The following is a 23,594-nucleotide window of genomic DNA, read 5'->3' as shown; positions in this document are numbered from 1 at the left end:
TAGCTTTTCCCCCTAGTTTTGCTACAGATTCATTACCTTTAAAGATGACACTTCTTCCTGTTGCTACACCATTACAGCCTCACAGCTGAGCCAAATCATACTTCAGGTATGTAGAGACAGGCATGCGACAGGAATATGTTACTCTCAAAAATCAGACTCTTTCAACCACTCTTCCCTTTGCGTACCGAAGTTCAGAGACCATTAGAAAATAAGAACACAAAAGCAGGGTTCTGTCTTCTGTTTTATGAAGCCCATTCTATCAGCCATTCAACTTGAAGCCCAACTCCAGGCAAAACCCCAGAATAAGAAATACCTTCTTAAAAATTTCACAAAAAGGAAGGGCTTTGAAGTCACAAGACATGAAAACATTCATGAAAGCACCGCCATGCAGGGACACATCCTTTATCACAGACCACCTGCCCTGTTGGCTGAGCAATGTTCTCTGCTCATCTGCAGCCACTGACAATTTCAAAATAGCAGAGCGTCTCTTGTTCATTAGCACCGAGCATGTAGGTTGGAATTGGAGCTGGGAAGAAACCCATACACGGTCAGTCTGGTTTCATTCCAGTCCAGATAAGTTCATGATTACTAGGACTGACAGCAGGTCCACTCCATGTCTCCAGACCCCAACACTGCTCCTGTGCAGCATCCCGAGAAGCAATAAGTGCAGAACAAGAAACCTTCCTTCAAAATAAGGCCCCCAGCTGGCTGTTTGAACAAGATGCATAGAGCACCAGCTGAGAACAACCTCTGCTTTAACTACACCTCGCTCCACTGTCCACATACGGACACCAGCCCCTAAATGATCCCTAAAACCACACATCTTCCTCAGGGCAATGCTAAGGAAATACCAGAGCACAGGGACACCGGGTCATTCAGTTTAAGTTGATGGGGAGAAGGGCAGAGGACTAGAAAGAGAAAAACATGATGAAAGAAAAGACAGAGGAGCCAAGAAAGAAAGGTGCAAGGAAAAAGGCTAGAGAGATGGAGAAATCAAGGCAAACAGGGATGAGGAGACCTGCAGAGACATGGAGGAAGAAAAAGTTGGGTTGAGGAGGAAGACAGAGAGACAGAGATGGGGGCAGGGAAGAAGAAGGAAGGTGGGATAGAGAAAGACAGGGACAGGGAGCAGGATGTACAGATGGAGAGAGAAAAAGGAAGGACAGGGAGGAGAACAAAGGGACCGAGAAACAAAGAGGGTCAGATCCTGATGACGAGACTGAGAAGGAAGGGGAAAAAAAGCAGCAATGTGTAGAGCACAGAGGAAAAGAGCGAGAATAACAACAAAGAGAAAGAGAAGAACAGGGACGGTGAGCAGCACAGGGGGATGGAGAAAGAAAGAGAGGTATCAGGAGCCCTGCAGGGGAGGGGGGGGGAACGGTCAGGGAGCAGCAAAGAGGGCAAGAGAGAGAGGAGATGGACAGGGAGAAGGACAGGGACCGTGGGATACAGAATGAAAAAACACAGCAACAGCGAGCAGGACAGAGCGACAGAGAGAGAAAGAGAAGCGGAAGGAAGGAGGGAGAGGGGAAGACAAGGACAGGGAGCGTGACGTACAGGCAGAGACACAGAAGGAGAGGGCACAGGCCAGAGAGACTGAAAAACAGGGAGGGATGCAGATCAGCACAAAGAGACAGGGAAGGAAACAACAGCAATGGGCTGCAGGGCAGAGAGAGGAAGAAAAAAAGAGGGACAGGGAGCAGGAGAGAGGGACAGCAAGAAAAAGACAGGGGTGGGCAGAGCGACAGAGAAAGAGGAACTTGGAGAAGAGAGGGATAGGGAGCGGTACACACAAAACTAGGAGAGGTACAGGGAAGTGAGAAAAACGACAGAGAGGGAAATGGGAGGAGGGCAGAGAGGGGCTGGGAGGCAGCAGAGGGGTGATGTGGCCCCAAAGGCCTGGGGCTCACTGCAGCTCACGCTCTCTGCGCTGCCAGCAACGTTACGTTTCAGGCAGTTCTGTCTCTGCCTCCCTGCCCCTTCCTGCCTTCGTCTCCTCAGCTCTCCTCCCCTCAGCCGGGCCGTGGCTGGAGCAGAGACTGCTGCACCCGACACAACATGGCTGCCGGGCAGCCCTGTGCCCCCGGACTACAGCTCCCAGCATGCCCCGGGGTGTGCTGGCTCCCAGCATGTCCCAGGACTACAGCTCCCAGCATGCACTGGGACTAAAGCTCCCAGCATGCCCCGGGGTGAGCTGTCTCCCAGCATGCTCTGCGCATTCCCGCCCTCTGACCCCACGGGGTCAGCCTGAGCTGGGCTCCTGGCGCGGGGTTGAATGGCTCCTGTGGTGGCACTGGCACAGAGAGCTTGGAGAGGTGTTTTGGCTCAAGATCTCGAGGCGAGGCGAAATCAAGCCCTGCCTGTGGAAATTCTGCTTCCCAGAGCACCGTGGGGTGGAAGGGGCCCCTCTGCTGAGCTGCTCTCACTGACAGATGTGCCCACCACAGCCACACACCGCTCCTCCGAGGGCCGCTCTGGGGGCTGCAGGAGGAGGCAGAGGCAGGCAGTAGGCAGGAGCGGGGCAGGAGGGATGGTTCCTCTCCCCAGGGCGACAGGCCAGCCGAGGGGTCTTCCTCAGCGGCACTGGACAGCCCACGGAGGCTAACTGCACGTGGCCAGCCTTAGTGATGTACTTTGAAAGGGTAAAATTTACTTTTAAAAGGTAGAATGCATTTTCAAAGGTAGAATTTCTCACTAAGCAAGAACAAAAAGCTGTAAAAAGGTTACAAGGCTCTATCAAACAAGACACTTCGTATAACCAATACATGCCTTGCTCATGAAAGTACCCTCGAAGAACAAAAGAGGGATGATAACATGGGAATATCCTTAAGCAGAAAGTGCCAAAACCGCTGAGAACTGTACAGCTGCTGAAAGAGGCCCAAAGCCATCAAAGATAAGCAGTAACTGGGGGAAAGGTAAAGGCGGCAGTGGGAGATCACGACCACCGACTCAATTAGAGACTGAAAAGAATTACCCCCCCACCGTACTGGAGCATGCGCAGATCAGTTAAAGGACACTGTAGTTTCAAATGAAAGCGAGAGCCTGTACTAACCAATAGAAGTCATTAAGATAACTTACTAAGCAATAATTATAATTAAGGGTGTGTATTTCTGTGTCTTGAACTGTATAAGTATTCCAAAGATTTTGTAGGCTGCTGTGCTAGTTTGTGGATTACCACCTAGCACCCATCTCTGGCATGGAGATGGACAGGGCATAAACCTGCCCGCTTGCGTTGGTATTGGCCTTGGCCTCTCAAGGGGGTTGAGGTGAGGACTGGCTGTGGCGTTGGAGTAGCCGTTACTGCTGGGTGCAGTCCATCTGTACCAAGATCCAGTTGTAAAAGTGCTGCGCGGAGGTGTAGACTCTGGGCTGGTTTGCTCTCGCACAGCCCTTCCCCCAGCTGGTCACTCCAGCAAGCCAGAAGTGGTCAGCATTGCTGTCTTTGCAGACGAGAGGACCACCGCTGTCACCCTGCAGGGGAGGAGAGAGGATGAAGGTGGTGTCGGGTGGCCGCTGTCCGCACTCCGGCCGGCTCCTTCTCTCTCACAGCACCTGCCAGAGCTGTACTCATGGCACAGAACGGCTCTGCTCAGGTGCTGGAGCCTGCAGAGCCTTGCCTGGGAGGGGGTGGTGGGCCTGTAAGGTTGGGCTATCTCTCATCCCTGCACAGTGATCCTGGATGCGTGGAAGACAGATGTTCCGGGACTGGGATCTGGACCTATGAGCTGCCAAGAGCACTGAATGGGCTTTCTGGGCAGAGTCCCCGGCCTCGGGGGGACTGAGGTGCACTGGGCAAGGAGCTGCAGATGGGGCAGGGAAGGTGAGCCCCAACAGCAGTGGGGACCCAGCGGTGGGAGGGTGACTTGCCAGGCAAAGCACATGCCAGGGTCTGTTTGGGCATTGTGACAGGGCAGCCTGTGCTGCTGGGGCTGAACTTGTAGCATATCCTACCTGGCAGGTGTCGGTGCCACCCTGCGGATAGCCAGCACACAGGTTGTGGCTGTGGATGTCCTCTGCGTACTGCCGGCTGGTGTTAGAGCTCAACATCACTGAGGCACACCTTGGCCTCCTGCAGAACATCGGTTGATGCTCCTGCTGTGAGCTCAGAAAGGAATGAACACGCAGCAGCTCGTTGTTGCCAGTTCTCCTTCCCTGTCTGGGTGAAGCCCTTCCCTAGGGATTTCCTTTGCCTCCTGAGGGCATTGCACTGGGGTTTCCCTTCTGTCTCATGTTGGGCATGGGTCAGGCCCATCTCTCTGGAGACATACGTCCCTGCAGCCTGGATCTGGCTGTCAGCTCTGCTCTCGGGAAGCCCAACCCATCTCCCCAGTGATCCAAGCTTGCACTCAGGACACCAGTACTTTTTGAGAACTCACATCTTGCGCTCTTGGAACCCCAGCCACTGGTGTATCAGGTTCTCAGCTCTGACACTCTCAGCAAGGCGTCGGGCACACAGGCAAGCTGTATGGAGGAGCTGCACTGGACAGGCTGGTCCAATTCCAGCATGGCGATGTCGTAACTCTTCCTTCTGTCCAGGGCAGCCCATGGAGGGATTCAGCTGACCAAATGGAGTCATAGAATCATAGAATGGTTTAGGTTGGAAAGGACCTTGAAGATCATCGAGTTCCAACCCCCCTGCCATAGGCAGGGACACCTCTCACTAGACCAGGTTGCCCAAGGCCACGTCCAGCCTGGCCTTGGACACCTCCAGGGCTAGGGCCTCAACAACCTCTCTGGGCAACCTGTTCAAGTGCCTTACCACCCTCAAAGTGAAAAATTTCTTCCTAATGTTTAATCTGAACCTAACCTCTTCCAGTTTAAAGCCATTCCCCCTCAGCCTATCGCTACATGCCCTAGTAAAAGTCCTTCGCCAGCTCTCCTGTAGGCCCCCTATAGGTACTGGAAGGCTGCAATTAGATCTCCCCGGAGCCTTCTTTTCTCCAGGATGAACAGCCCCAACTCTTTCAGCCTCTCCTCATAGGAGAGGTGCTTCAGCCCTCGAATCATCCTCGTGGCTCTCCTCTGGACAAGCTCCAGCAGGTCAATGTCCTTCTTCTGCTGGGGACTCCAGCTGGATGTAGTACTCCAGGTGGGGTCTCACAAGAGTGGAGTAAAGGGACAGAATCACCTCCTTTGACCTCATGGCCACACTTCTTTTGATGCAGCCCAGGATACGGTTGGCCTTCTGGGCTGTGATCGCACACTGCTGGCTCATGATGAGCTTGTCAATCAGCACCCCCAGGTCCTTGTCCTCGGGGCTTCTCTCCAGGCATTCCCTGCCGAGCCTGTATTTGTGCTTGGGATTGCCCCGACCCAGATGTAGGACCTTGCACTTGGCCTTGTTGAACTGCATGAGGTTTGCACAGGCCCACCTCTGCACAGGTACCTCTGGATGGCATCCCTCCCCTCCCGTGTGTCTACCTTGCCAAACAGCTTGGTATCATTGGCAAACTTGCTGAGGGTGCACTCAACCCCACTGTCCATGTCGCTGACAAAGATGTTGAACGAAGTCATGTGGCATAGGCAGAGCTAAGTCTCTCTTCCTCTTCTCAATCAGCTCTCATTTCCACATGTCGCTGGAGTACAATGGCAGGTGTCTCATGTGCATCCCTTCCTTGCCTAACCTAATTCAGGGCAGCTGAACTTCAATTTAGTTTACAAATTCCGTCCTGTAGTGGTAGGGGAGGTGCCAGGGCTCTCCAGCACAACTGCATGCGCCTGACAGGGACAGCAGAGGTCCTGTACAGGAACCCCGTCCCCATCCAGCCTGGCTGTGTGACAGGCATCACCCAGGGCATCTCAGAGAGAGTGGGTGCCTTTGGGCCAGTGACTGAATCCCACCCCTGCAGTGGTTTGAGCTCTCTCCCTTCTCTCTCCAGTAGATACTGGGCAGTGCCCGAACAGCAAACACATCACACCAGGGTCTTCACTCGTGTTCCTTCACTCTCTAACTTGAAAAGGTTCTTCTCTCCTCCAGTGTTTAACCATTCCCTTGATGATACAATTATGGATCAGGCCAATTATTTTCACAGTTGGCCTGAATCACACGCTGTCCACACCAAGGACACTCTCAGCATCATCTCTTCCTTCCTGAGATCAGCTTCACAGAATCTCAGAATCACAGAAATTTTCAGAGTTGGAAGGGACCTCTAGAGATCATCTAGTCCAACTCCCCTGCTAAAGCAGGATTGCCCAGAGCACATGACTCAGGACTGCATCCAGGCGGGTCTTGAAAATCTCCAGAGAAGGGGACTCCACAACCTCCCTGGGCAGCCTGTGCCAGTGCTCTGGTACCCTTCTTCACAGTTAAAGAAGTTTTTCTGTGTATTTGAATGGAAATTCCTATGTTCCAACTTGTGCCCATTACCCCTCGTCCTGTCACTGGGAACCACTGAAAAGAGTCTGGCTCCATCCTCCCTCAACCCACCCTTTAGGTACTTGTACGCCATAATAAGGCCTCCCCTCAGCCTTTTCTTCTCCAGACTAAAGAGTCCCAGCGCTCTCAGCCTTTCCTTGTAAGGGAGATGCTCCAATCCCTCAGTCATCTTAGCTGCCCTTTGCTGGACTCGCTCCAGCAGTTCCCTGTCTCTCTTGAAGTGGGGAACCCAGAACTGGACACAGTATTCCAGTTGTGGCCTCAGCATTTCAGAGTAGAGGGGGAGAATGACCTCCCTTGACCTACTGGCCACACTCTTCCCTATGCAGCCCAGGATTCCATTGGCCTTTTTGGCAACAAGGGCACATTGCTGGCTCATAGATACTTTACTATCTACCAGGACCCCCAGATCCTTCTCCTCAGAATGGCTTCCCAGCAGGTCTACCCCTAACCTATACTGGTTCTTTGCATTCTTCCTCCCCAGGTGCAGGACTGTGCACTTGCACTTGTTGAACCTCATCAGGTTCTTCTCTGCCCAGCTCTCCAGCCTGTCCAGGCCACGCTGGATGGCAGCACGGCCCTCTGGAGTGTCAGCCACCCCTCCCAGTTTGGTATCGTCAGCAAACTTGCTGAGGATACACTCTGTCCCCTCATCCAGGTCTCTCACATTTCCTCACTCCTCTCTCTGGCTGCTCTTGCCCAGCAGTTTTTCCCCCTTCGTAAATCTGTTCTCCCAGAGACGCTCCCACCGTCACTGATGGGCTCAGCCTTGGCCAGCGGTGGGTCTGTCCTGGAGCTCTGTCAGACATGGGGGAAGCTTCTAGCAGCTTCTCACAGAATTTCCCCCTCTAGCCCTCCCACTACCAGACCCTTGCCAGGCAAACCCAGTAGAGAATTCATTCTTCTCGTTTTCTGCCTCATTTGGGCACAGCTATACAGCTACAAAGAGCCCCTGTTTGGATCGCTCTTGGCAGCATTAGCACTTTCTTACTCTGCTGATGCTGCCCACTGACAGTTCATTATTCATGGTCCTCATCTGCTTTCTGGAGCTTTCCTTGCCCCGTGTGCCCCAGTCAGATGTCGGGCTTATGGAACTGTGGGAGTCTTCTCATATCGTGTCTCTGTTCACAGCTCTCGCTTGCACTCCCCACCTTGGTCCCCTTCTGTGCTCAGGTGGATCCATCCTTGCAGAAATCTCTTTATTCCAGTGCCAAAGTCCCCGTGTTCAGGTGTGCAGTATTCTCCTTCACAGTTATCCGCAGTATCCGCTGATACTCGAGTTACAGACAAGTTGATGGGCTCCTCGAGAGACAAGAAGTTGTTTCAATGCCTTCGTACTTCTTCCCCAACTTGGGTGTCACTACCACTGAGCCTCGGACCGTTTGTGCCCATGGAGTCACTGGCACCTGCTTGTCATGTACGCGCCTGTCACCCTTCCCGCTGGCAGACCCATGGCATACAGTACAGGTGTGCTCCAGTGATTAGTCCGTCCAGCCCAGTGGTGGCGGTTTTGTTGGTTTTTTTTTCCCAAGAAACCAGCAGTCACATGCACTTCTAGGCCTCTGGCTTGAATTCTGCCTTGTATCTACCTCCCTTCTTTTTTGGCTTCATCTGTATCCTTCGTACTCGTCAAGTGGCGGCATCCTTCTCTTTTGAGGTCACAGCTCCTTTTCCTTTCGGTGCTTCCTGTTATGCTTTACTCCTAAGTTCCCCAGTTTTGGTCTAACAGTGCTAGATAGTTTTTGTTCAGGGCAGCCTGGGACCTGAATGGGAACAGAGGTGTTAACTGGGGGCACGGGCATATGCTGTTCTTTCTGCTTGAGCTGTGGCAGTGGACACCACGGCAGCAAGAAAAAGCAATGAAGCCCAGCAGTGTGAGCAGGTAACGGCTAACAGGGGACTAACAGGAAGCAGCAAGTTTCTCCATCCCAAGAAAAAGGTACAGTAAGAAACACACTGATCACAAGGATTTTGGCTAAAAACCAGCCAAAGAATAAGGTTTGTCTTAGATTTGTTTCTAAGACCACACTTCCTACAGCAAGAAGCTGGGTACTATTTAAGCCCCACCAAATGGGTTTGTTCCATTTACGTTGAGGAAACGGTGGAATGGGAGACTCTTTGAAACGGTCCAATTTTCCACACTTTACTCTGAAGCAATGGAGATAAAGGAAGACATTCATGCCGGACAGGTCCCAAAGCACCATCTTTATCATTTCATGAGCTGGAGGAGCGGCTGGCAACCGTGGAGCCTCGGAAGCATAACATTCTGTACTGGCTGGCAACTGCCTTTGTTGGTCCAGCAAGCCTGGAGCGGGTACCACCTCTTCGTTTGTGTGTGTATTTCACTGTCAGTTGTAGTTGTGTTTCAAGAAAGAATCAGAGGTAAGGTTCTGACGGTCTAGTTTTTGAAAGAAAATGACTGCTTTCAGGGTAAGAATACGATTTGCCTGACTATTGATAGCTTTAACGTTTTCATGTATGTTCTGGCAGTGGAGGAGAAGCACAAAAGGTGAAAATGGCCACTGCTGGGAATGACGACTATTTTTATTCCGACTCTGCACAGGTAAATGCAGTAGATTTTAGAGTGGTTTGTATTGTTGATTTTCTTGAGATGTCCATGTTGAAAGGGAGGTTTGTTATGTAAAGTTTGAAGTTGCTATGTCACGCTGGCTGGGTTATGGCAGCATCTGTAGATGAGATATCTGATCTTCAGAAGTGCTGAGAAGAGCTACTGATCATCTAAACTATGGACAATTTTTCCTGGGAACTGGGCTCGGATACTCAGAGAATACACAAGTTAAAAACCGCGCATAGAGATCACTCATCACTGTCCTGTTGAACCAACATTATATTCTGAATAAATAGGCCATGTTTGCAACTTCTGCTTATAGCAACTCCCTGAATTTTGCAAAACCAGTTCTTTAAAGCAAAGTCCTTCAAAAGGGGTTTGTTCTTCCAAGAAATATTTATATTCCACCTGGTGAAAATCCGGGGGCGGCTGTAGGGCTCTTTGTCATTGCATCCGTTTCATCCCGGGGGACTTAGGCGTTAATGCCGGGGCGATGGGCTTTGGCTCCAGCCCCCAGCGTGTCTCAGGGGATGGCCCAGTCGTACTGACTACAGTCCAACAGTGGCGTGGGTTTGAGATGCTGCTCCTAGACCCAGCTACTGGTGTCTGGAACTGAGTGAAACTGACCTTCAAATGCTCCGATATTTTCAAGTGTGACTTTGTTTTCCTCTAAAAAATCACTCAGAAACTGGTTAAGAAATAACCGGCAACCTGGCATTTCCAGCTGTCAGCTGGGATGTCGTTCATACCCAGGATATAAACCCGAGTTTATATTTGTCACCATAATGCTGTTATACCTGGACTACTGTATTATTAATTAAAACCGAAGAGTTTTAAAAGAGGAGATTCACTTTTGAGGCAACCACTAGCGTACGGGAATGTAGCGTGACTTACCCACAAAGTCATTGTCCTCATGTGGGTTCCGGGTGCAGATTCTGTCGCTGTGTTCACAGCAGCACACCCCGTATTAATCCATTTAGTCCATTTTTATTGTTGTATTTACAGTACCTGAAAACTGTTTTCTCCTGCAGCAAAAGTACAGCAACACCTCCTGTTGCTGGGAAAGACAACCCTCAGGCTGTTTGAGCGTCAGTTGTGCCTTCCATCACAGCAAACCTCGTTACATGAATGGGCCTTTTTTGCCGCCTAGTAACAGTGAGTAAAAATATATTCTCAACCATTTGTTCATGAGAGTAAGTAGATACAGGAAAACGCCCTCCCAGTGCTTACTTCCCGTGCTTACATAGTATGTATTAAGGTCAAGAAACGCACTGTTACAAATCACTCGGGTATGATCTGCTGCCCCAGCAAGTTGAAGGCAAAGAAAGGAATTGTATTGGCGTTTGAATAGGGTCTGCCACATGATTTTTTTCAGCTGTCACATTACAGGTCTTCCTAACTATGAGTGACATGAAAGATGAACTCACAAATGGCAATTTAGGTTGCCAGGGTCCACAGAGTAAAAGTGTTGCTTTACTTGGGTATTTGCTAGATTAAATCTCTCCAGTAGTGAAAGCGGTGAGTAGGCAGGTAATGATGTAAGAGAAATGAGTAGTGTGTGTGGTGGGGGAGGAGGTTGGTAGGGCCACCGGTAGCAATATCTGTTGATAGAGCACAACATGTGAGATGGATGAGACCCCCCTCGGATAGATAACGTCAGACTACAGTGCAGTGCGTGCAGGTGTCTTTCCATTCATCATTTGGAATAAATTGTTCAGGCGTGAACATTGGACGCAGGCTATTGAAATACAGTGTGCAAGGCAATACCATACCCCCTCGTCCTTTTTTAAATAGCGTAGAATGATAACTGTGTTCCTCTTTGCAAAAGGCTTTCTTCAGCACTGCCTCATCTGCCCATTCAGAGAAGCAAGTGCCCATGATTCTTCCTACTCTCTGTAGTTGGAAGGTGCTCTTGGAAGAGAGTGTCTCTCCTACTCTCTGGTGGTTGGAAGATGTCAACCTCTGCAGATTTTTTCTACAATGCACAATCTCTCTATTTAATGATTCCTTCAATATGATAATGATTTAAAAACTGTACCTGCTGGTCTGAACCTGGACTTGATGTTCTAGTTCCCTCCTAATAAAATACATATAATGTTCTTATCTGCAGATGCCCCATTGCCACAGGGTGTAGGAGAAGGGATTCTGCCTCCGGCCCATCGTCAACAATCGCTCAGAACTCATAAGAATATTTTACTACCGGTTCACCCTCCAGTGATTATAAACCTCAATGACGAAGATGACGAAGAGGACGATGAAGAGAAAGAGAACTGTAAAAAGTTTTTGTCTTTCTTTTTCAATGAAGTAGAGTGGGGGTTTTGGACCCTTGCAATGTACTTCACAACTGATGTATTAGAATTTTTTTTTTAGAGAAGAGTTGTTGACAATTTTTGGAAATAGTTTCCAGCTAATCTTCAAATTTTGGAACTGGTAGTCCCCAGATGGGAGTGAGGCAACGTTTTCTAACTCCTGTGAAATGCCTGGCTGTAGATGTCAGCAGTGGTATAAACCACATACCTGAACTGGGACAGATAAGGAGCGCTCACTTCACCAGCTCTGCCGGCAGACGTCACGTGATGGTGACTTTAGGCAGAGGTTTGGTGACACACACTCCCCAGTGACGTGTTTAGTCAGGAGATTTCCTTTTGGGTGTAAATGAAGGATTATTTTGCAAAGGAGTACTGAAGATGCTTTTGAATCATTTTAAATCACCAAACGTTAGCTTAATATGTGTTGTGAGTGCAATTCCATTGCACTTGGCAATGCCTAATATTAAGGAACCCTTTTTCTGTCCCGAAGCAGAGGCTACAGTCAGAAAAGAAACAGCCATGACCGAAATGAAATTCATTATGGGATTTGATTATTAAGAATTGTTGAAGGTCTTTGTATAGATACCTAAAAATCTTTTAAAACTGTTTCCTACAGATGTTTCTGAATGGGTGCCTAAGACTGCTGCAGATATTGAAGAGGAAAGAGCAATAAAGGAAGTGTGCTATATATCTGGTAAATACAGAATTAGTCACTCTTTCCTAAACAGCAGCACTGCCAATATAGTAAACTCCGGTGGTTTTTTTCCCTCTTGGGATATATTTAGGCGAGTATTACAGGATTCAGTACCCTCACAAACACCGATCAACAAAAACCGCGTCTTTGCGTTGGGAAAATGAGCTATTACCCTTGGAAGCTACCAAGCGACGCTTGCAGAAAGGCAAGTACTTTCCGTCTTCTCGGACAATGTTTACCAGTTTTCAAATTACTGTTACAGGGAGAAACGATGACATAGTTTCCCGTCCTCCCCGCTTTTTTAATTTAGTGACGATAAAAGATAGCATATTACAAAGAGCATAAAAATCCTTCATTCCTTTTTCCCCATATATATTTATACTGTCACACGCGTGGTGACTCCCTGCATCAGACGACTGTAAATGGAAAAGGTGGAAATGGGCTGTTAACCCTACGCGTACGTTCCTGAGATACACAACATAGGTCTTTCATAGACTTTTTCTTTGCGATCAAGATCTATGTAGTCTAAGTTTAACCACCCTAAGGTTAGGAATGTAGTTTAGATTTCACATGTGGGCTCACTGTTGGACATGGAGAGAGACGGGCACTCTTTGGGGGCTGTTTATTGGATCATAAGACAGTGCCAAAGACAGGTGAGATGGCGCCGCGCTCTCTGCTGGCTCTCTTGGCTGTCTAGAGGATTAGATGCAGCCATACACCAAACTTTTATAGAACTAAATTTAGAAGAAATAAGTACCCCCTTGAAGTGTCTCGTAAAAGATAGTACCAAAAGAGTTCCATGTTGTTTTGAATGTTGGGCTTTATCCAACATAATTAAGGTCCAAGGAAGACAAGCTAATAAATATTTACCTCCCTTAATATGTTTCTACTTCATTCTTGACCAAGTGGCACGACTGAAAACAATCTGTATTAGTTCATTTAATGAACCAGTAATAATCCAATTCCATTTGTAGCCTCACAGAAGCCAAAGCAGCTTAGGCTAGATCAGGAAAGAACCTCACGCATTGTCAGACTCTCCTGTAGTGACCTTTGAGAGCATTTTGCTGTTGGCATTCAAACTATTTTAAAAATTGAAGATTTTGCTGCTTGGGTTTGATGATGAAACCTGAAGACTTCTTGAAATGTACTGTTAGAGTGTTGAGGCGATAACAGCACAATGTTACACAGAAAATTTTGCCTTTAAATCTGTGAAAGAATTTTCTGAAGTGTTGTGTAAGTACATAGTAACATATATTCTTAAAAACTGATTGATATTCTTTTCTGTATTTATGTTGTTTTCAGAATACGCAGATGACAATGCCCCGACTCCTAAGAACTCATGGGTAATTGTTGGAAGAATCCCTGCTGGAGGAGTTAAAGCTAGCAGCAAACCATCAGTTATGTAAGTGTCCATAAAGCGTTGTATTCTTTGTTCAGGTTTCAGTGTGTTAGCTTTTTTTATGGGTATTAGTTTACAGAGGCATTGAGATTGTACCTCTCTTGTTAAAGCTGCTCTGACCTTTTGTTGTCATGGGGCAGATTTTAATGTATCTTTTATTTTGGTCACCAGACTCCTAAATCACACAAAATGCTTTCAGGTGTCATTGCTACTACTATTTTTAGTCCATTTAGCATATGGAACACGTTTAGTATTTTGACACCTTCATGGCTAAGCGTGGTGGATACCTGAAGACAGTGTGTGGGCTTCCACAGAGAAACACTGTTCTACAGACTGTGCTGCTGAGATTTTTGTTATTTCTTTGTCAGACTACTGATTTGTTTCACGGAAGTAAACTTGCACTTTGAAGCATCAAAATTATGACTGTTCCTTCTTAGAAACTAAACTGCTCTATCTGGTACCCATTTGTAATACCAGGGACCCACAGATTGGCTGAAGTTACCTCTATGCTTTGGTGGCTGATTCTTCAAGAACACAAAACTGTAGCACAGGCTTCATTTTTTTGGTACTTACAGAGCCGAGATAAAATATCTGAGGACTTCCTCTTGCACTGCCGTGTTCTCTATCTGTCAGTCTCAGAGTGCTTTGTGACCAAGGAGAACTGTGATTTGGGGTTTGGGTTTTTTCAGTACCAGGAGAGAACAGGTTATGTATACAAAGGAACTTCCCCGTTCACTAGATTGTCAGAACATAATGTTTTGATGTTCGGGTTTTCGAATGTGTTTTCACTGCTTTATGTTGGGTACAAGTGCTTTATTTGAAGTTCTGATCCCCTTTCTTTCTTCTCCTAGAAGTCGAACTGGGCCTACGAGTGGAACATCAAAAGCAGTATGTAAAAACAGTCTCAAAGGTTTTTCTACACACTGCACTTAATTCTAAACAATGTCGCCTTGTATTAATTTTCCAAACATTGACTTAATCTATTTTCCAGTAAAATGTAGTCTTTGTGGCAAATACAATGTATTGAATTCAGCATAGCAAAAAGTGAGTAATGCCATCATTTGCGCAGTTCTCATGCGAATATCGGTATTTGTGCCCAGTAATGCATTGTATTTCATAGTGAATATGCTGGAAAATTTCCTGTACGACTTTATGTTGTACAGATAATGTATGGTGGGTTTTAGATCATGCAGGTTCAAGGTTTGCACAGCTGAACTTGGTGCCGTGTTCTACCTCTGTCTGTCCGTAGCTTGTGATACGTATGTTTGTATGGGTTGTTGCGTGCTTTTTGTTTCCTGCAATGAAAATTCTTTAGAGGGTATTTTTTTCCTTTTTCACATTGTATTGCTTAGCTTTGGTTTTGGAACAACTTCCCCGACTCTTGAGTGTCCTTTTAATGCTGCAAAATATAAATACTGATAGTTGCATGCATCTTTCCCCATTAAATGAACAGTGGATAGCTTGTCCTTCTAATGGTCCGGAGCTTAAAAATCCCTTTAAAAATACGGGATAGTATATTTTTTTCTGCACATAGCTTCAGTCCACTTGGAAGAAAACTGGATTGTTCACAGCAGTCTTTCTGTGAGATACAAACAGAGCTGAAGGTTCTGAGTGCCCGAGAATGCTCTTTTCAGGGGGGTGAACGGGCACATAAACATCACGCGATGGCATATGGACTCCCCAGAACACGTTCAGGACAACTGTATTTGATCGAAGCAGCTGTTTTCACGCAACCTCAGCTGGCGTTGTGCTGCTCTTTCCAGGATGGGGTGAGCGGTGCTGTCTTGGGCTGTGTGGGCTTGAACGTGTCTCTAACGTGTGCATCAAATCCTTCCCTGTTACACAGAGTGACGACCTGGCCGGTGCTTCCGAAGAAGATATAACGAAAGCTACGATGATCCAGTCGTGCTGTAAATACGATCCAATGAAGTAAGTGTTGCTAATGTCACATCTCTTCTTTGAAGATTATGGAAAGATTGTAGAGGTGGGTTCTTTTAACAAGAGAGACAAATGCATACCTTTTTCTTCTTTTCCCAAAAAATTGTTAGTTCCATGAAGAAACCCTTGGCTCCACCTCCACCATCATACATTTGCTTTCGTTGCGGAAAACCTGGCCACTATATAAAGCACTGCCCAACCAATGGGGTAAGATTGTGGGGGACTTCTGGTGTTACTTAGCTTTTCTTATTTTTACCTTGGCAGTTACGTAACAAACACGGGAACGCTCTTATTCGGAAGTGTTTCTCTTGGGGTGACAGACAGATGTTATATGGCAATGTTGCAAAAGCCTTCAAAATTCAAGGGAAACCTAGAATTAAAAATGTGACATTTTCTTTTTTCTACGTCATAGACATTAAATATGCCCATAGATCTTTCTCTGGGAACTTTCATGTGTATTTACATATATTTCAATACTATTGATGTTTCTGTTGACCCCACCTATTGAGTATTTGCGTGTTTTAATGACACAAGTCTCTGGCTGAGTACTCATGCCAGGTAACATCAGTCGCTGAATGCATGTGCAGCCTTCATGTATATAGGTGGTGAAAGTAAGTTTCTGCAGTGGCCGATTCCGAGCACTGAGTTCAGCTCTCACTCTGGACTGCGCTTTGGAGCCATATGCGATTGCGTCTCTTTTCTGAGTGGGTGGTGAGCTCAGAGATATGTTACCCTTATGGAACCTGAAGTTAAGCAAAAGAACGTCGATTGAGTTCAATACGCTGCTCAAGTCTTTGAAACGTATTGGCTCTATTAATTTAGGAAAATAAGTATTTTAGTCGAGAAACCCTTGCGCTAGGTAAAAGGAGAGGATTAAGGGCTTTTGCTGCTTAAAATAATCATTGAAATGTCATTCTAAGTATGGGTCTTAAGATGAGATATGTCTGCATTTCTTTTTTTAACAGGACAAAAATTTTAAGCCTTTTCCCAGAATTAAAAAGAGCACAGAAATACCAAGGAGTTTCGTGATGGACGTGAAAGATCCCAATAGAAAGGGTGCTATGCTGAAAAACACTGGAAAATGTGCACTACCGATTATTAATGCGTAAGTATGGAGTTAATTGGATGGACCAAAAAGTGAAGGAGACAAACCATGCGTAAATGCCTGAGGGACGATGCAACCGAGTTGGCCAGCGTCGGTCATTACGGGGGAGGAAGCACTGGCATTGCATCGTCACCTTAACAACTGTGATACTTGCTAGTATTAAAATGGGGTGGTCCTACTGTTCGTGCCTCTGGAACTTGGTTAAACTTGCAGTGCGCTAAGAATCTGTAGTTCTGCAAAACATTTCTGTCGTGTTTAATGTGGAGTTGTTCTCTTGGAAAGCTCATTTTGCTTCTGTTTTATGTTCCAAAGGCTTCTTGTAAAATTTAACAAATAGCTCTTGGACTGAGATTTCCTCCCCTGCTCTGACTTTTATCAAATCCCATGTGGGAAACCCATTGAGATTTTCCTGTTGCTATAAACTAAGACAATAGTACTGTGTGCTGGCAGGAGTGGCTGTTTCAAAATGCACTTGGTGGCACTTCTGTTCTTCTGTCACGCATCTCCTTTTGTAGAAGCTGTAACATAGACCTCTTCCATCTATAAAATGCACTTACTCGGAGACAAACTTTATCCTGAGCCTACAATTTGCATGTACCCTCTGGCCCAGGAGAGGTGGGATTCATTGCACCTGATTTCTGGCTGTCAACAAATGATGTTTCTAGTCTGAGCTAATTTCTTAGTTGATCCAATGAATGGGAAAGTTCTGCAGAAGGAAGATTGTTCCCACCTCCCTCTTCTCATATTGTGACTATTGCAAAGTGGTTTAAACTAAATGTCTGCGTCTCAGAAGGCAAATGTGAAATGAGAATTCCATCTATTATCTTCCTCTGGTGATATCCAAAGCTTCGAACAGTTTTCCTTTACCCATCTGTAACTTTTTTCTTCTTCCTTCCCCACCCCACCCTCCAGGGAAGCTTATGCTGGAGGAAAGAAGGAAAAGCCTCCCTTTTTACCAGAGGAGCCGTCCTCCCCCTCGTCCTCAGAAGACCCTATTCCAGCTGAGTTTTTGTGTGTCATTTGTAAAGAGATAATGACTGATGCCGCTGTTATTCCCTGCTGTGGAAACAGTTATTGTGACAAATGTACGTATTCTTCCCGTGTTTGTTAATTCAAAACATCACCTCTGATTTTCTGAGAGCAGAAATAGGAGACGGCGAAATTACGTTGTTGCCCGTTCTATTTCATACTAATGTATCCCCTGAATAGGAAAGGGCTCTTTTTGTATAAAGGAAAAAAAAAGGCAGAAAGCTTTTTTTCCTTTCATGTATCCGGTTAAATCCTCTTTCCATGCGGAAGGAGGCGTATGAGAAGAGTGCATAACTGCGCAGTGCATTGCAGTATTGGATATCAAATGCATTTAGTTTTTTCACAGCCCTTTCTCTCACACATAATTGTGTGCTCTGCAACAAACAGGTCGTTGGGCATTTAATCTGCATTCTTCTCCAGGGGAGAGTTGGTGGAATCCTTCAGAACTCAAACCTACTAATGTTTTGTTGAGGTGTGTTTTATTCATTAACTGTGAGGTTGGTGACATCTCACTGCAGCGGATAGTGGACAAGAGACTGGTCGAACCATCAAGTGTTACACTGGTGAAATATCAAAACTGTATACCAGAAATAAATGCTGCATACTAGAAATGTTTTACACTATTGAACATTTACAGCTTCACGCTCTCAATTAAAGCCATATTCCCCCATCAGTCATATATGTCTTTTTATTAGAACCCCCAACATTGCCGTCCTTTGGCTAAACCTTCTGTGATGACTCTATTGACACACAGGTATTAGAACGGCATTACTGGAGTCTGAGGAACACACATGCCCAACGTGTCATCAGACAGATGTTTCTCCTGATGCTCTCATTGCCAACCAGTTCCTGCGCAAGGTAACGTGATGACTTCTACGCAAACTGTTTGTAAGAAAAGTCTGTTAGTAAAAGGTGAAAGGGAAGAAAATAATAATTTACGTCTCCTTAAGCAAGGCTAAATTGCATAATAAGGCCACGTTTACTTTCTAAATACATCATCTGCTGCTACAGAAGCTTACAACTCTTTAGAGACAATGGGGCCACTTCAGGGCACACTTTTGTTTTCCAATTTGGTGTTAACACTGAAGTGCTTTAAATACAGATACTCTGAGTCACTCGTCATCAATATCAGTGTTTAATGCGATGTGTTCATACATCTGTGTGTTGATTCATTTTAGGATTGATAACGTTTGCAGGAGCACACAAGTAACATTACTCTGTGGAGCCTTTTCTTCGTGTATCTACTGAAGTTTCATACTACCTTTTTGTAAACGTTTTTCTGCCTCTAGGCTGTGAACAACTTCAACAATGGAACTGGTTACGCAAAAAGGCTCCGTCAGCAGATTCAGCAGCAGCAGCCGCCGCCACCACCACCACCACCACCTCCACCACCGCTCATGCCTGTTTTACCTCCTGGACCTTTTCGGTAGGAAATCTGTAGATCAACATGAATATGAAAGACACCAAAATGCTGCAGTCAGATTCTTCTTCTTGAGCTTCTCCGCTGGCGATTTATGCATCATTAGTGACAGTTCCAGATAACTGTGGAATTTCTGGGTTTTGTCTTTACTTCGAATGAGGACACATTGATAAGTTGGAAGTGTGCCTCATGCAAGAATTTTCTCAGACCTGTTTCTTGCTTGGTTGCCTTATCAGTCGTTCAGTAAAGGTTTACCCTGAGAGAGGAACGTTTTTTCCCCAGAAGCCCTTTGATTGCATGTGGCTCACAGTTCCTAAAGGAACCATTTAGTTATGTCAAATCTTCTTGAGTGCATCAATTTCTCTTTAGGACTGGGGAAATAATATTTTCATGAAAAGTGTAAAAGTACAATTATAGGTAAAATTGGCCAGGTGTTTTCACATTACTTTTTTCTACAGTCTTGATATCATCGATACTATGATAAGTCAGAGTCATCCTCAGCAATACACAGTGTAGTCAGTGCCACATACAGATTGGATAATAAACGTTGAAACACTGTAAATCCGAAGTATTTACAAACATGACAGTCTAAGTTTGCAACCCAGTGAAGTCATATGAAAATACATGAGAAATCTGTGCTATTGTTTAGGGCTTATACCCTTTCGACTTCATGCGCTGAATGCAAACAGCCGCTCTGCCCAGCAGACTGTCGGGCTCGGCCGTACCGTTGAATGCACCGGATCACAGTTCAAAAGAACCTCTCGGGCAGTCTCTGAATGATCACATCGACATTTCCCAATAGAATTGCAGCTCTTCCATCTTCCCACACTGAGATTGAGCGTGTGGGTTACACGTACTCTGATCCTTTCATGTGCAGCCAGCTTAATAAACTATTTTTCCCGTGAGATTTCTCTTTCAATGCCAGTAGTCCATAGGGACTTCTCGACAGGGCTTCATTTGGAATCGGCCAACTTCACATTTGTAAATCTGAAGTTGTTTCTCTTATTTATATTTTTTTTCTCCATTTCCAGTAGTCAGCCTTTTCTCACCTTAGACTTTATATTTCAAGCAGCATTCCAAAATGCTGTTTGATTAATAAAAGTGTGGGTTTTTTTGTAGTGGTGCCGATAGCGTTATACCTCTTGCTGCTCTGCTGACGGCTGCTGAACCTCCTCAATCTTCCTCTCTGTCAATCAGCAGTTTGTTGGAAGAGAAGGTAAGTTTGCTGTCAACATAGGCAAGGATTCTTGTATTTTAGTAGAGCTTATTTTCCAACTGTTTGCATTTACTCACAAGACCTGTCAGGTTCCTGTGCTGCGACAACCAGCGTTCCCAACTCTTCCGGGCCCCCAGGGACAACCGATACCCACAACTGGTAAGGAACGATAACTTCAGAATTTCGTTTAAAAAAATGACCTTCAGACAAACTCAATGGGATTTTGCTCTTTGTCCTCTCCCCACTCCAACAGGTCGCCCAATGGGAGGCACTGCGCCTCGCTCAGCAGGTGGCAGACCGGGCTGCGAACTGTAAGTGTCCTACCGAAATTCAATATGTTCCTACTTGTAACCTGCTAAACGAGGCCGTACCACATAACTTACACAACAGCTGATTTATAATGAAAAAAGTCTGCACAGATAGTTGTGGAGAATACAAGTGGTAACTAAATTTTAAATGCCTTAATTTGAATTGGCCTTAGCAGAGGGGATCTGCGCTTGCAGTAAGATGATTTAAAATAAAAGCCCAGTACAGGATTGAAAAGAGGACTCTGAAAAATGAATGCTTTTTGAGGAAACCATAATTCCATGTAAAACCTAAAGAGAATTAAAGGATCAGATGGAAAGCCACCCTTTAGATTACTGGCTGAATAGAGCTGGAAAAATTGATTTCCCCATAGAAATCAGCCTCCAACATTCTTTTTTCTAAAAATTTTAGTTGATACTAATTGAGCAAATCCTTGGAAAAGTCAGTGCTGTCATTTTATGACAATTCTGAATTTCTTCAATGCGTTCATGTCCAACAGCCAAGCTGCTTTCTCTCATTTGGAGAGAGCAGAGACTGTTTTATCCATCATTGCAGTGTCAAGCTGGTCCTTCCTTTTGGTATATATTTGTTCTAGATAGATTGTAAGGGCACAGTGTGTTTATAAAATGTTATGAGCAATAAAACCAGAAACCAGGATCCATTCCACAGATTATCTAAAAATCTCAAGTTCAGTAAGCAAGAAAAGAACAATTCAGGGACAGGAACAGGCCAAATACATCATGGTGAGGCGACAACATCGGAAGTATTAAGTGTCTCACGGAGCGGCAGAGGAGCGGTGGGCGCTCAGCACATGGGAGATGGGAGTCTCTCTTAAGCACGGGCAGCCTCCACCCACAGTCGCAAGGCGAGAAGAGGAGAGAAGACTGCGGGAACTGTTGGGGGTGAGGGTGTGGAAGGCAAGTGAGAGGATCAAGAAATGAGCGTAGTCTCAAATGACCAGGAAGCAGGGAGCAATATGCTTACGTTGAGAACAAGAAGCCACCATGCTCCCGCTTTGTTCTCTTTCCTCTGTAAAATCAGGGCAGAGCGTTACAAACAGTGACACATGTCTTGGGGTCTCTTTAGAAGTTCAAATCGAGGATTCCCGCACAGCGAATGTTCCCAAAGAAGGGCTCAAGCCCAACGCTACCAACATCAACACCAGTCTTTGTGCCTGTGCCTCCACCTCCCTTGTATCCTCCACCACCCCAAGCACTTCCCCTTTCCACCGCCCTTCCACCACCCCAAGCACTTCCACTCTTCCACAGTTTTCTTCCTCAGTTTCCGCCTGCTCAACTTCCATCTGCTGCGTACACTGTCCCCCCGCTCCAGGGTATGCCCCAGCTCCTGCAAACATGTCATCAGCTTGGATAGCAAGAGCAGTACCATCCCCACGACACACGCACCTCCTGTATCTCGGGAGGAGTTTTACAGGGAACAACAGAGTCTGAAAGAGGAGTAAGTAGTTGGCTCAATGAAGTTGTGTTGCTCTTCACTTCTGCATTTTGAGAGCAGACCGGACTGCAGTTACACTAAAGTGCATCTGACATAAGCAAAAATGACGTAGTGCTCTTTCCAATCTACGTTTTCATTGGAGACAGTAAACATGCAAAACTATTCTAAAGGATTCAAATGAGCATAGGCAAAAAAAGCCCAGATGACTGTTTGACATGTCCGTACTGGAGAAGCAGGTTGTCTAGAAGAATCAGGAGGAGTTCCGCTCCACCCCCTGTCATTACAGGGGTTGGATGATTCAAGGGATCACCCTGACAGGAGTTTCCTACGTAGGGTACTAGCTCACATACGGCAGAGGTTACAGCAGAGCCATCGTTAGAATTGGGCAGCAGTTGTTCAGGAGCAGGTGACTCCGTTACTAAAGCTTCACTGTAATGGCATCCTTCACCTCCTGACAGCGGTGACGAGGCCAGAAGCTGAATAGGTGTCATTGCAGGATTTTCTGCGTCTCCCTGTTTTGATTGTAAGCGTTACCTCGAAGCGCTTTGAAGGGGACAAGGAGAGAAGGTGTCTTTATTTCCTCTTTTCCTTATCACATGTGGATACACGTAGAGATATTTACCTGGGCTGAAAACTGGTGGCTTTGGCTAGTATTTGGTTGACATTGTTGTCGTGGTTTGGCCTCAGCCAGCAACAGAGAACCACGCAGCCACTCGCTCGACTCCCACAGCCGTGGGAAAAATCAGCAGAAAAGGGCAAAACTCGTGGGTTGAAATATTATAATTTAACAGAACAGACAAAGGGAAAAAGAAAGAAAGAAAAACAATAACACCGGTAAAGGAATACAAGAACACGATTACAGTAACGCCGCGAAGTGCCGCGAAGTGCACCGACGGGGCCCACAACGACGGGGGCCACAACGACGGGGGCCACAACGACGGGGGCCACACCGCTGCAACCCACCCCCGAGTGGCGACTAACTTCCCCGCCCCGGCTAGCTCCTTTTATAGCGGGGCATGGGTCACGTGGTATGGAATACGTGCCTCCCCTGCCGGCTCCTTGGAAATTAACCCCATCCTTGCCGGAACCAGGACAATTGTTTTCTTTGGAATTGAAAGATCAGACTTGTTTGTCAGGAAACTTTACACTGGTGAAGGACTTTGAGAGGAGGAATGATGCCAACGAACATATGAGGAATACTTTGAAAGGGTTCTTCAAAAACTAATGAAAGACAAACTTGTGAAGAAAAGACTCAAAGTAGCTGATGTCTTCTATGCCTAAAAGTCACTTGGGCAGGAGTGGGAATAGGCGGCTCTTAGTAATGCTGCCAGAATCTCTCCTAGAGGAATGGCATTGCGTCATAGTGCCAGAGGCTGAGTTTAGAAGCTTTTAGACAGGACTTTTCTTGAAATGCTGTCACTATCCTTGGTGAGAGCTATTATGGGCAAAATTTTGGTAGGCCATCAGGCCAGAAGTGTTGGTTAAACAGTCCTGTGTGTAGGACTGCAGGACATGTAGTTTGCATCCTGTACAAATTGCCAAATTTGTGAAGTTAAAATGACAAAGCTGGCATTTTAAAACTGAGCTTTACTGTCTGAATCGTGTTTTCCCGATGTTTCACGGTGTGCTGTAGACATTAAGACTTGCTCTTTTTGCATCTTACTGCAACAAAAATGGTTTGCACTGCATGGAGTTGCCGAGTAGTGAAACGTGTGCGTTCGCGCACCAGTAGAGGCCAGTATACACCACCTTATAGCAATCAATGGCTGTGGTAGTTG

General features: G+C 46.2%; 1 protein-coding gene across 1 annotated transcript; it reads left to right on the top strand.

Annotated features, from left to right (window-relative positions):
• Window positions 1–8,891: 8,891 nt before the first annotated feature.
• LOC309685546 (E3 ubiquitin-protein ligase RBBP6-like) lies at window positions 8,892–20,449 on the top strand (the record flags this gene model as incomplete). Its single annotated transcript, XM_082501293.1, has 8 exons — window positions 8,892–8,939; window positions 15,194–15,276; window positions 15,396–15,492; window positions 16,251–16,390; window positions 17,303–17,475; window positions 18,174–18,277; window positions 18,709–18,822; window positions 20,309–20,449. The coding sequence occupies 8 exons, from the start codon at window positions 8,892–8,894 to the stop codon at window positions 20,447–20,449; spliced, it is 900 nt and encodes a 299-aa protein (XP_082357419.1).
• Between the last annotated feature and the right edge of the window lie 3,145 nt (window positions 20,450–23,594).

This window comes from Vanellus vanellus, assembly GCF_965231255.1.
Source record: "Vanellus vanellus genome assembly, contig: HAP1_SCAFFOLD_47, whole genome shotgun sequence".
In the NCBI taxonomy this organism is placed as follows: Eukaryota; Metazoa; Chordata; class Aves; order Charadriiformes; family Charadriidae; genus Vanellus; species Vanellus vanellus.
This window is presented reverse-complemented; position numbering and strand designations above follow the sequence as displayed.